Below are 13,430 nucleotides of genomic sequence, written 5' to 3' on the forward strand. Positions count from 1 at the left end.
TTTGCCAGGTCCCACCTCCTAAATATGTCATAGCCTCCCCTGAGTCCCTTCCTACACTGGGGGAAAAGTATTCAAAACATGAAGCTCTAGGGGTAATTGCAGGTTCCAGCCTGACCTGGCATTACACACCCTTAGTCTTAGTTCAAACATTTTCCCCTTTTGTAACATTCCAAGATTTTCCATGAATTTATTTGCTTCTGTCATCCGAGGTGCTCTTCCTCTTGTCTCCTCTTTACCCGGCTTTTCTTATCTCTAGGTTTTAGTTCAACATTTCCTCACCACCGTGGTAAGAAGCCTTTGACTGCCCTAATTCTGAACTCATCACTGTGTTCTATCACAGAACTGTTACTATCTGTTTAAAGTAATGTTTATTCTTATTAATTGTTTGCCTCTTATAATACATACTTAGTGATCATACCTGTTTCATGTTTCAGAGTAGATGAACCACCCTCTGTAAGTGCCTGGCTCAAGGGACAACTGAATTAATAATCAGCTTTAAGAAATGAAGTGAATTTCTCTTGGCACAATAATTTTTGTTTAAACTCAACTTTTTGTAGTTTTCCTATGTGTTAGCTCTTCTCATTTTCTCTTTGTTTTGTGCAATTTTATATATGTAGTATATGTATGTTCACATGTGTGTGCAGGTGCACTTGCACTGTGTATGCATGTGGAGTCCAAAGGTCAGTTAGATCAGGAGACTTCATCTATTTCTTGCCACCTTATGACTGTGATTTGTTTGAGGCTCTCTCACTGACTCTGGAGTTTGCCATGTCTGCCAGCCTGGCCTGCCAGGGAGCCTGCCTTTATCATCAGCTCCAGATGTGCATGCCTGACCTCAAATTCCCATGGGCACCAGGGATCTGAACTCAGGTCTTTCACTTTCCCACTAAGTCATAGCCTCAGTCCTCAGCTTCTCTAATAAAAAATAGTAGTAAATTAATTACATTTACTTTGTGTGTGTGTGTGTGTGTGTGTGTGTGTGTGTGTGTGTGTGTGTGTGTGTGTGTGTGTGTGTGTTTGTATGAGGGTGGGTGCTGAATGTGTTATGATCTTCTCCTGGAGCTCAGAGGACAAGTTTAGAGAGCTAGTTCTCTCCTGCCACCATGTGGGTTTCAGGAATCAAACTCAGGTCATTTGGCTTCATAGCAAGTACTTCTACCTGCTGTGCTTTGCTGGGACCAACTTTTCTGATTTTGATCATTTATTTACTACAATGGCTCATTCTGCTAATTTTTTTCCTTATGCAGCTGAGATCAGGCATTCAAGTGAATTGTTAAAAGACTGGACACTAGTCTGGGAGAGTTGTTTTATTTGACTTCTAATACTCATTTGTACTTTTTAAAGACCTAGTCAAGCAGCAATCTTGTAATATTGTTTATCCTTTATTTTTTTATTCAGCCCTGATTCCCTCATTATTTGCCTTGTCTTCCTTTTATAATGATCTATTTGAATTATTCATGCATTTTGCTTAGATTAATCTTGTATCATGCAGTTGTCTTGCTTAGACACTTGCAGAGATGCATCCCCATTTCCAACCCTGTGGCTTGCAGCACAAAGTACTCCGCAGTCTGGCCCCGGCCTGCCTGGCCTGTCTCAGCTCCAATGCTGTCTTCCTTTACTACTCAAGCCTCTCAGCTCTTACATGGTTTTCTTTTAAATGTTTTCTTATCTAACTCTTCCAGCCCATAATGTTTTCTTTTTTCTTGCCAAAGTTTCAAGAAAAGATCATCTTAGTTTACATAGATGTGTTTACATCTGGGAGTCCATGATACCATTATTTATACTATTTTTCAAGATTTAATTCATATCCCTTTTTTCCTGTGTAATTTCCAGAGACTACTTGAACTTCTAGGGTATTGAGCACAACTCTTCACTCTCATTTTTATGATTGATCTTTTTTTTTTTTAAAGATTTATTTATTACTTCATGTGAGTACACTGTTGCTCTCTTCACACACATCAGAAGAGGGCATTGCCAGATCCTGTTACAGATGGTTATGAGCCACCATGTGGTTGCTGAGAATTGAACTCAGGACCTCTGGAAGAGGAGTCATGATTGATCTTCTTTAAGAAGAAAAGTCAAATCTTTATTTAACAAGAAAAACTAAATGCTAAGTAATAAAATTTTCTTAGTTACAGTTGCGTTTTGGCATGTCCACAAAGTATTGTTAGCGTTCTTTTTAACCGCGATCTTTTCTGTTTGCTTGGGGATATGATTGTTCCCATTGAGAATACATGGTAAAGTTGGGGCCATATCCTTCAGATCCAGAGCTTAATTTCTGTTCTTAGTAATCTTGGGCTGCCTTAGGATGTTTCCTATATTGTTGCTTTAAAGTACACCTCGTTTGTGATTTTTCTTGTTCTCTCTGCTTGATACTCTAAGCTGAGCATAGGGGAGTTTTTATGACTTGCCCTAGTAGTGAATGCACTGAGGGAGAAGAGGTTTTTCTAGCACTGTTTCACAATGTTATACTGGCGGTTCTTCAATGCACAGGAAATAGTGTTTCATTTCTTCCAGAACTCACTCCCCCCCCCCTTTTGAAAAAGACAGTGGTTAGTTTTGATCTTTCCTTATAAGAGAAATATAACAGTATCAGTGACCTATGTCAGTCATTAGTGTGTGGTCCAGTGAACGTGAATAGCTACATTGTGGCGTAAGTATTAATTTCCTGTGTTCATCTCCCCACTATAGGCAGTGCAGTGGCATCTGTGGCTGTGGATCCCAGTGGCCGTCTCTTAGCTACAGGTCAGGAGGACTCCAGTTGCATGCTGTATGACATAAGAGGAGGCAGAATGGTCCAGAGTTACCACCCTCACTCCAGTGACGTTCGCTCTGTTCGGTTCTCTCCTGGAGCTCACTATTTGCTGACGGGCTCTTATGACATGAAGATAAAGGTGACAGACCTGCAAGGTGATGGAGACCGGCTGGCTCCTTTGCTTTAATTTCCTATTTTATGTGGGGTCTTGTTTTCTAGTCTGATATGATTGACTACCATTTTTAAGTTTTAATTCTATAGTTGTTTAAGTATATAGAGTGAAATTTTATTTAATAAAATACATTTTATTAATTTGATTTACTACAGTAACTTATTGTGTGTTAAAAAGTGATGGGTTTATATATACTTTAGCATCTTAAAATAATATTGTACAATTTGCATAGTTAGTCCTTCAATGTCTAGTTTTATCCTTAAACATTCGTTAGCTAAGTGTTTTTTAAATAGTAACTGGGAACAGATGAATTAACTCCTGTCTTTTTTTTTTTTTTTTTGGAGCTGAGGACCTAGGCAAGCGCTCTACCACTGAGCTAAATCCCCAACCCCTTAACTCCTGTCTTAATGGAGCTTACATTTTAGAGGCCAGTGAAAAATAAACTAACAATTGATGTCATTTTAGGTATTCCAGTGTGATTATAAATTAGCTGCTAGGAAATAGTGACTGTAGTTGGGATGGCTGTTTCAGATGGGATGGTAAGTGTAGTTCTCTGCAGGGATGTCATTTGCACAGAGACCTGACTGAGGAGGAACAAGCTTTACCAAGACCCTCAGTGAAGAGCATAACTGATATAGAGTGCTGAGGCAGGGCAGACCTGGAATGACATGACACTGCAGGAAGTTGAAGTGTTGGAACTTCAACCCAGGAAAGAGATATAGTACCAAGGATGTGTTTGTGAACTCTGGAAGACCAGTCAGGAGCCAATTGGATGCAATCACACCAGGGTCTTTATTCAGGCTAGCTCAGACTTACCTCACCGTAGCTCTGCAAGATGGTTCTGGTGGAGGCAAGGTTTTATAGAAAGCAGCAAGCAAGCAAGGGGTGAGTGTTCCTAACCTGGCAAGCATCTAATTGGAGAGCTACTGTGGCGTTTAGCATAATTGGCTGGTGCTGGGAGCCAAACCAGAAACTTCTGATTTTTTTTCCTAAGAGGTAGTTGTTAGGCCGGGTCAGGTTTGTAACCTAGAGGTGTAGATTTGTGGGGGGAAATAATCTGGAGACATGCTAGATGCAGGTTTGTAGTGGAGAGATTAGCCTGAAAGGTAGGTCTTGTTGGGGTTAGCCTAGGAACAGGGCTAGAGTTTTGTTGGGGGTTAACTTAGAAACTAATGCTAGGTACCAGCCTTGAGTTGAAACTTAAGTCAAATAAGATAGAATCTGAACCCAAAATTTGGTCTCTCAGAAATACAACAGTCTAAGTCTGAGGCAGAGTTTATTGGCATAAAAAAGAGGTCTGTTTTTAAAAAAAAGTTTTAGGTTAATAGAAAACTCAAGGGCTGGAGAGGTGGCTCAGTGGTTAAGAACCCAGAGGTCCTGAGTTCAAGTCCCAGCAACTACATGGTGGCTCACAACCATCTGTAATGGGATCAGATGCCCTCTTCTGGTGTGTCTGAAGACAGCTACAGTGTCCTCATATAAATAAAATTAGTAAATCTTATTTTTAAAAAAAGTTACAACATGAATTCTCTGAATGGTTTTAAATCAAGAAGCAGTGTAATAAAATTACATTAACTAGTTTTAGTTCTTATGTGTGCACTGTTAGGACAGGAATGGAAATGCAGAGAAGACACTGCCTGATGAGGGTGGGGTCTGGGCAGTAGGGTGAGGGTAATCCTCCCTGAGGCTAGACTAGGGAGGAAGAGAACAAAGCACAGGGCACTCCCCAGGTTCTGCTGTGCCACTAGCCAGGTGAGGTGGGTGAGTCAGGCAGGACGAATTTCAGCCAGAAAATAAAAATTTGGCTGAATCAGGTGAGGAATAAAATAATTATTTAAAGGTTGGATCTGGTGTTGTTCACCTTTACTCTGAGCACTTGAGAGGCAGAGGCAAGTGGATCTCAGTGAGTTTGAGGTTAGCCTGGTCTACAGGACAGCCAGAGATACATAGTGAGACCCAGTTTTGAAAAAAAAAACAAGGGGTTGGGGATTTAGCTCAGTGGTAGAGTGCTTGCCTAGGAAACGCAAGGCCCTGGGTTCGGTCCCCAGCTCCGGAAAAAAAAAAAAACCCAAAAATTATTGGTTACTAACTTGAACTTTAAATTTGGAGATAATATGAGTATGAATCGTAGGTATAGAAACACCCAAGATATGAGATAGAATTTCAGAGGAATTAAGATATGGGGGGGGGATGTTGGGGGTGGGCAGAAGAAATCTTCGAGCTGACTCCAGGAACCCATCGAAGTTTAAATTGGGAAAGGAAGGAAAATCAGGGAAGGGCCTTGATTCGCCTGCGGTGGAGCCATATTGGAGAAGGAGGTGAGGAGAGTGGCAGCTGTGGCAGATGTTTGGTATTTTACCAAATCCTGACACTCAGAGTAGCAGGAGGTCTGTATAATTTGAGTATCCACTTGGTTTTTCCTTATAATATCTCTTCTTTCTCAATTTAGGAGACCTCACCAAGCAGCTTCCTCTCATGGTGGTGGGGGAGCACAAGGACAAGGTGATTCAGTGCAGATGGCACACCCAGGATCTTTCCTTCCTTTCGTCCTCTGCAGACAGAACTGTGACCCTCTGGACTTACAGTGGCTAGAGGCCATCCTGCATTGTCTATGCAGTGAAAGCACAGAGACTCGAGACTACTGAACTGTTAGGATTACAGGCTTGAAGAACGTATACTGCCCCGGAGAGAGTTTAACCCGAGGAAGCCCCTTATTACCATGTCCTATGAACAGAAGGTGTTGGGTGGTGGTTTTCAGTCTTCCATGTGTGCTCATGCTGCTGTGTTGTTTCCTTGCCAAAGTCTGCAGAAGAGCTCTTACGTTGTTGGTGTGCACGCCAAGTCATGGTTCAGGATGGGTTTGTGGTTTATTATTAAGTGCACTCCTTGGGTGTTAACCCAGATAACAGTTTTATACTCACACTGAAATGGAATTATAATTTAAGTAATTGTTACACATAAGAGAACCAGATTTTCCCCCAGATGAGACATAGGTATTCAGGAATGACTTTGCTCTTGTCACAATCCATACTGTCTTCTAGTCGTCAGGGTTTGGTAAGTCTCCAATTTTACATGATCATCTTTGCATAGGGCTCACCACAGAGTCTCCAGGTGAAAGGAGAACTGCTTTCTCTTAACCCAGGGGTGCACTTGCTAATTTGTCACATCATTTTGTTTCAGGCTAAAAGGTAATAACTATTTTGCTTTGAGAACTTGTTGACTTCAATTTTTTGAATGCACAAGATACCTCCCTTCCAAACTGTAGAAGCAGAGCGGCAGCAGTTACATGGAACCATATTCCATGGTAGGGTTAACTTACCGGGTAACATTTTCCTCTTAAAAATTAAAGACTTTGCCATGACCCTAGCATGGCTTGAAAAGCTATGTTTGCATGATAATTTAAAATGGAAAACTGAAACTTTGCACTCCATAAGCTTATTTGGGTTTTTCTTGCACAGTTTTGTGTAATGAGGAATAATGATTTTATTTGTACAGTACTATATATCCTAACATTTTATGTATCTTTATTTTCATATTGTTCAGTATTTTACTTTAAGTTATTAAATAGGCTACTTTATTTATTTCAGCTGCAGTGGTATTGACTGTCTGTGCACTATATGTAGCAAGCATTTTAAATCTATAGTACACAAGTGGGAGGGTAGAAGTGTAACTGTGCTTTTTATTTCAATAAAGACATCTTGACACCCAAAACTGTCCTTTTCTCACAGTCTGTGGCATTCTAGTCAGAGTGCTGTTTCCAGTTCGCTTAGAGAGGGTAGGTATAAGGAAAGAAATACTTCCTGGATGTGGACCCTAGCTCTGTTTCTTACTGTTTGTTGAAGTCCCAGGCAACACAGAGCACTTCTCTTCCCTCCTTCGGTTCCTGCCTTCCTCCCTTTACCCAAGACTACCCGAGCTAAGCAGGGATGCTACTTTTTTGTGTGGTTTTTGGTTAAGCCTGGCTCAGCAGGGGCTGGAATCCAGCTGCATGGTACAGCACTTGTCTAAGCACACAGAAGCCCTGGATTCCATCCCCAGAATTATAAAACTCATAAACAGGTCAGGCTAATAAAGTGTGCCTGTTAAAGCCCACACTCTAACCAGTGCACCAGCAAGGTTCGGAAGCTTTGGAATGTTTAACACCTACAGATTTTCACTCACACACCAGGAGGGAATGCTACCAACACCAGTGTCATCTTGAAATTAAGTCTCCTTAGTTTGGTTTAATATGCAGTTTCACACATTTTAGGTCTTTTTGTTTTGTTTTGAGCAGGATCTCACTCTTAGCCCTGGCTAGTCTGGAGCTCAGAGATCCTTTTTGCCTCCCAAGTGCTGGGATTAAAAATGTAGGCCCCATTTTAGGATGGATTCATTCATTCATTCATTCATTCATTCATTCATTCATTCATTCATTCAAGACAGGGTTACCTGTGTAGTCCTGGCTGTCCTGGAACTCACTCTGTATAGCAGGCTGGCCTTAAACTCAGATTCACCTGCCTCTGCCTCCTAAGTGCTGAGACCAAAGGTGGGTGTCATCACTGTCCTGTTCATTTTAGGAATTTTGAAAGGTCGGTCATTTTTGTTAAGTTTAAAACCAGGGTGGGGGGGCTGGAGAGATGGCTCAGTGGTTGGGGGAACTGACTGCTTGTCCAGAGGTCCTGAGTTCAAATCCCAGCAACCACATGGTGGCTCACAACCATCTGTAATGGGATCCAGATCCAAAACCTTCTTCTGGTGTGTCTGAAGACAGCTACAGTGAACACATGTGCATAAAATAAATAAATCTTTAAAAAAAAAAAAAAACCAGGGTGGGGAAGGCATTTAGAAAGGCCAACGTGATCTCATTTTACTCTTGTGAAATCAAGCTAAGAAGGTAATGATGCTGGCCTTACTTCCCAGATCAAACTTAGTTTCCTTTTCCTTGGACAACAAATAGTTTTGACCAAGTGAAAGTGACTTTGTTTTCCTTTCAGGAAATTAGAACATTTAAAGAATCCTTGGCTTTCTCTGCATGGTGTGTAGATGGTGTGAGGCATGTCAGTGAGGCCTCTGTCCACCTGGCTGGGTGTGCAGTTTGTTGTTCCTGTTTTTTCTGTGGAGGGAAATCCTGAGCAGAAGTTGTAGTCTAAAGGCAGCCTCTCTGCTCACTGATGGGTGGTGTTCTGCCCTGCTGTGGTCTCACAGCCCAGAGGTGTTGCTTAGCAAGAATGCATTATCTACCAGGAGTCACCTGGGTCACCTTGCTGTCCTCAGCAGGCCCCGATGTTGGAGGTCTGAGTGGGACCCCTCCATAGCCGCAGACCTCCCTTAGTTCTGCTCTGAGCTCTCCACAGTTCAGGAGCAGATGTCACAGTTCCTGTGGGCTGCTTTTCTGAAGGTAAAATTACTCATTTATCATAAGCGATATTATGAAAGTTAGGAAGAGGCAAGGAGCTTCCCTGGGCAGCATCTGGGTTCTTCCTGCATTCCTCTTCATTTGCCTTCCCTTTCCCCTTCCCTCCCACTGCCTCCTTTCCCATTAAAATTGTATTTATAGGATACTGTGAGGTTTTTCAACTCCTTTGTATATTTTTTCTTCCTGCTTTTTGAAGTGATTCACTATGTGTTGTTACCTTAATACATAATAAAATACCAGAACTTTACCAATACAGTCCTGTTAAATTCGATGACAGCAGATATGCATGCTGTTACATTCCTGTATAGCATGTTGGAGGTCCTGAGACCCTGCCTCAAAAAAAATTCATATATAAACAAACAATTAAAAATAAAGGTTTAGGGGCGTAGCTCTGTGTAAAGTTCTTATTGATGTGTGTGAGTCTCTGATGTGTGTGATTTTCAACATTCCCTACAACACCTCCCCCAAGTTCATAAAAATAATAATCCTACTTAAATTGTGAGACAGAAAGCTTTCAGGACCTTCAGATGAGGTATGAAGTTCACCTTTAAATTTTTTACATACATGTAGGGTAAGTGTATGTGTTTCTGTATATACACTGTAGCTTGTGAATGAAGGTCAAAGGTATCGATCCCAGGGATCAAGCTTAAGTTGTCAGGCTCAGGGCCAGGCACCTTTCCTGCTGGGCCGCATTGGCTTCGATTTCATTTCTTGTATTGCATTGTCTTACAGCACCAGAAATTATTTTAGCAACTACTCAGATACATACCCTTATTTTCTGTGTCTCTACACTCTTCCCCCACCAGTTGAGTAGATTCTGAACTTTATACACAGGAAATGCCAAGACCAAAGCTTCTGTGCTTCCAGCTGCTCTCAGCATGTGACAAAGGCGTTTGAATAAAAGGAGGTGCTGGACTCCCCAGGTCTAATTTAAATTTCATAGTCTACAGTGGTAGAGTGCTTGCCTAGCAAGCGCAAGGTCCTGGGTTCGGTCCCCAGCTCCGAAAAAAAAAAAAAAAAGAAAAAAAGAAAAAAAAAAGAAAAAAAAATTTCATAGTCTAATTAGTTTCCCCCTTCTCTTTGTTTTTCTTTTTTAAATCAAAGATATTTAGCTCTGATCAAAAGTTATAAACCAAAAGATACAGTTAACAGTGAAAGGAAGCCCATGAAATGTGAGAAAGCATTCACAAATCTTTTTTTTTTTTCCCCAGCATGGAAAGGCTTAATGAGAGGACAAGACAAGGGAAAGGGATGAGAGAGAAGAAGAGTAGAAGAGGAGAGGAGTAAAGGCCAGCCATGAGTACATGGAGGAAAGGGGTAGGGGAAGGGACAAAGGAGAAAGAGGGGAAGAGCAAGAGAGCAAAAACCACAAATCTTTTAATTAATATATAATTATCAGCTGGAGATATGGCTCTGCCATTAAAGGCTAGGCTTACAACCCAAAGTATAAGAATATATAATTAGGGGTTGGGGATTTAGCTCAGTGGTAGAGCGCTTGCCTAGCAAGCGCAAGGCCCTGGGTTCGGTCCCCAGCTCCGGAAAAAAAAAAAAAAAGAATATATAATTATCTGGGCATGGCAGTTGGAAGGCTGAGGTAGGAGAATTGCCAAGAGATTAAGGCCAACCCCGGGCTACATAGTAAATCTCAGGCCCTCCTGGGTTATGCCACTCCTGTCCAACACACACACACACACACACACACACACACACACACACACACACACACACACACACACACAGAGAGAGAGAGAGAGAGAGAGAGAGTTACTAAAATGTAACAACATTCAAAACTGAGTACTAACCAAAAAGTAAAGGATTTAAATAGTCATTCTCCAAAGAAGAGCACGAAAAGATTCTCTGCTGGACTTGGAAGACAGTACAAGAGTTTGAGGTTTGAGGTCAGCCTGGGCAACAAAAAAAGAAACACCCCCCCCCCCAAAAAAAAGACTGAAACAGTTGAGGATTCAGGATATTTTTTTTTTGGACACACTTGTGATTACAAAATTATTTTCTACTGCAGTGGTTCTCAACACAGGAGTCACATATCAGATGTTCTATGTATTAGACATTATGACATGTATTTACATTATGATTCATAACAGCTAAATTACAGTCATGAAGGAGCAACGAAATATTTTGTGGTCAGGGGATCATCTCAACATGAACTCTTATTAAAAGGTCACAGAATTAAGGTTGAGAACCACTGATCTACAGAGATGTAAGCAGTCCTACCAAGTTAAAATGAGCCAGCTGTGGTGGCACCTGCCTGCATTACTAGAACTGAGAGGCTGAGGAGGACAATCAGGAGCTGGAAGCTGTGTGGGCTACATAATAAGACCCTGTTACAAAATAGAGGAATACAAAAAAAAAAAAAAATGCAGGTTGGAGATTTAGCTCAGTGGTAGAGCGCTTGCCTAACAAGCGCAAGGCCCTGGGTTCGGTCCTCAGCTCTGAAAAAAAGAAAAAACAAAAAAAAAAACCAAAATGCCACTCATCAGTCCCACATTCAAATATATATTACTGGAGGTGGAGATATGGCTCTGTGATTAAAAGCACTTGTTCTTTCAGATAACTAGGTTCAATGGTGGTTCACAACTGTCTTAGGGCTTTATTACTGTGAAGAGAAACTGTGACCACATCAACTCTTAAAAAGAAAAACATTTAGTTGGGCTTGGCTTACAGGTTCAGAGATTTAGTCCAGTATCGTCATGGTGGGGACAGTGGTAGCATGCAGGCAGGCATGGTGTTAGAGAAGCTGAGAGTTCTGTATGTATAGGAGGCAGCAGAAAGGAAGACTGAGTCACTAGGCCTGGCTTGAGCTTCTGAGATCTCAAAGCCCATCCACTGGTGACACACTTTCTCCAGCAGCCACACCCACTCTAACAAAGTCATGCCTCCTAATGCCTCCATTGCCTAGGGCCTACAGGGGCCATTTTCTTTCAAACCACAACAACCTTCCATAAATTCGGTTCCAGGGGAAGCTAATAGGCACACATGTGATGCACGTACATGCAGGCAAAACATTCATTCACATAAAAATCTTCAAAAACATTTAAATATGTACTGCTTGCGTTTAGGGCCAGAGTCCTGTCTCCAAGTCCTGATGTGCCAGGCTCAACTACCTATCCTAATGTTTCAAAGATGACAAAGGACAGGATAATCAACTTGACTATGAGACCTGGGTCATTCGTATTAAAAGAATGCCATCCTGGCTTTACTGAGATCTCCTTATATACTAGAGGCAAAAGCCGTGGAAAAACAATAAAGCAGGTGAAAATCCCCAACCAGGGAAACAGGAAAAATCTGTGTGGTGGAAAGTCCCGCCCCAAAACGGGTGTAAATAACTTCTTAACAACAACAACAAGCTGAAAGGTTCAGCAAGGGGGAAGGGTGTCATGGAAAGTCCAGGGCCCAAATCAGGGACCAAGAGCAGCTGCCAAGGGTGTAAACAACTTCTTGCCATAGCAGGCTAAAAGGCTCAGCGAGGGGAAAGGGAAACACCCCAAGGTAGGGCCCAACAGCAGCTAATACTGTCTACTTGACAATCAGTCCTTGGGCATACCTTGAAATTAGATGAACAGAGGTAGGAAGACCCACCTTAACTGTAGGCAGCCCTACTCCACGGGCTGGTGTCCTGGACTGAGTACAAAGGAGAAAGCAAGTTGAGCACTAGTGTTCCTTGATCACTCTACTTTTCCTGTCTTGCTAGGCTCTCCCCTGACCTGTGAGCTCAAATAAGTCCCTCTCTCCTGAAAGGTAAAAGTTTTAAAGTTGCCCCCCTAGAGCAGAAGAAAGAAACGGGTTAGGCCCAAGAATTGTATGTTCCAGGAAGCCCCACCTAGGGCTATAGAATGGGTAATAACATCTGCCGGTTCAACAGCTTTCTCCCAGGAACTAGTGAATGAACAAATGAAAGAACCCCAAATTGGGACTCTCGCTCCAGTCTTGGGATGGCGGCATGCCCCAGAAAGCTTGAGAAGCTGTTCATGATATGATAACAAGAGGCAGCTTTATTAACGAGATCTCAGGCCGACACCGAGGTCTCAGGCCGACACGCCACGCCTCTCACGCAGGAGATAGAGGGCCGACCACGAGCCTCTTCAGGCAGGGGTTTATATAGGGAAAGCCAGGGGATTTCGCGTGGTTGCACAGGATTGGCTAATTCAAAGGACTCACCGTTACTTTTGGCGCCGGATTACATCAGCAAAGAGTACGTGCTATCTAGACCCATCCTCAGGGAGTGAAGGAAGGGGAGGGGGCGGTTCCAGCCAGTGAGCCCTATCTCAAATTCCCTCAGGCATGTCCGAACTTTGTTTGTGACTAACTCTTTGAAATTTAACTCTTCACTAGCTGACCATGAAGTTAGATTAGCATCTTAGAGAACAATCTTGAGAAGCAGGAAGCAGCTTCTTCCAAGAACTAGCAGACCATAAAGTTAAACAATCTTGAGAAACAGAGAGTTTCTCCTTGTGATTTTTCACTGGTATTCTCCACACTTTCCAATGACGCCATCTCTGCCCCCTCGGGTTGTGGTTTCTCCCTTTAAATACCCTTTCTCCCAGCCTCTCGGGGTCGAACTCCACTGCCCCTGCGTGGGATACTCCAGTGCACTGGTTCCTATCAATAAACCTTATGTGATTATAGCAAGGACAGTCTTTGTGTGAGTTCTTGGGGGGTCGAGTTATCCCGAGACTTGAGTGAGGGTCTCCCCACTTTGGGGGTCTTTCACTCCTAAGATGCTTATGTCAGAAGTTTTGATCAGGAAAACTAACTGATAAAGATGGATAAGGAGTTTGGTGGCCCCAAATCCCTATATCCAAGGCTAACCTTGAATTTATAATCTCCCCTCCTCATCCACAATCACGTGTGAGCATCCACAATTAAACCTATTAAGTCACACACATAAAACATGAAAGTACAAGGACTGATGTGGAAAATGGGTCAATATTGAAAAGGAGGGAGAAGGGGACAAAAGAGGGTTCTAGTAAGTGGGCTTGATCAAAATACACTATAAACACTTACAAAAATACAGTGAATCATTAATTATAACTAATGCATGCTATTAAAAAGAAGAGCAGGGGCACAGCTATTTACATTTAATTAGGGTT

The 13,430-nt window shown here is 42.2% G+C and overlaps 1 protein-coding gene across 8 annotated transcripts in view; it reads left to right on the forward strand.

The window, feature by feature from the left end:
- Nucleotides 1–6,638, forward strand: part of Wdr47 (WD repeat domain 47) — a 60,823-nt gene extending 54,185 nt beyond the window's left edge. For 7 of the 8 annotated variants that reach the window (XM_087624770.1, XM_087624767.1, XM_087624769.1 and 4 more), the window contains 2 exons: nt 2,692–2,910; nt 5,377–6,638. In XM_087624770.1, the coding sequence (XP_087480896.1) occupies nt 2,692–2,910; nt 5,377–5,519 (362 nt within the window). In that variant the 3' untranslated portion in view covers nt 5,520–6,638. 8 annotated transcript variants of the gene reach the window in all.
- Nucleotides 6,639–13,430: the final 6,792 nt, after the last annotated feature.

The sequence above is a fragment of the Rattus norvegicus genome, chromosome 2 (assembly GCF_021556685.1).
Source record: "Rattus norvegicus strain SHRSP/BbbUtx chromosome 2, alternate assembly SHRSP_T2T, whole genome shotgun sequence".
In the NCBI taxonomy this organism is placed as follows: domain Eukaryota; kingdom Metazoa; phylum Chordata; class Mammalia; order Rodentia; family Muridae; genus Rattus; species Rattus norvegicus.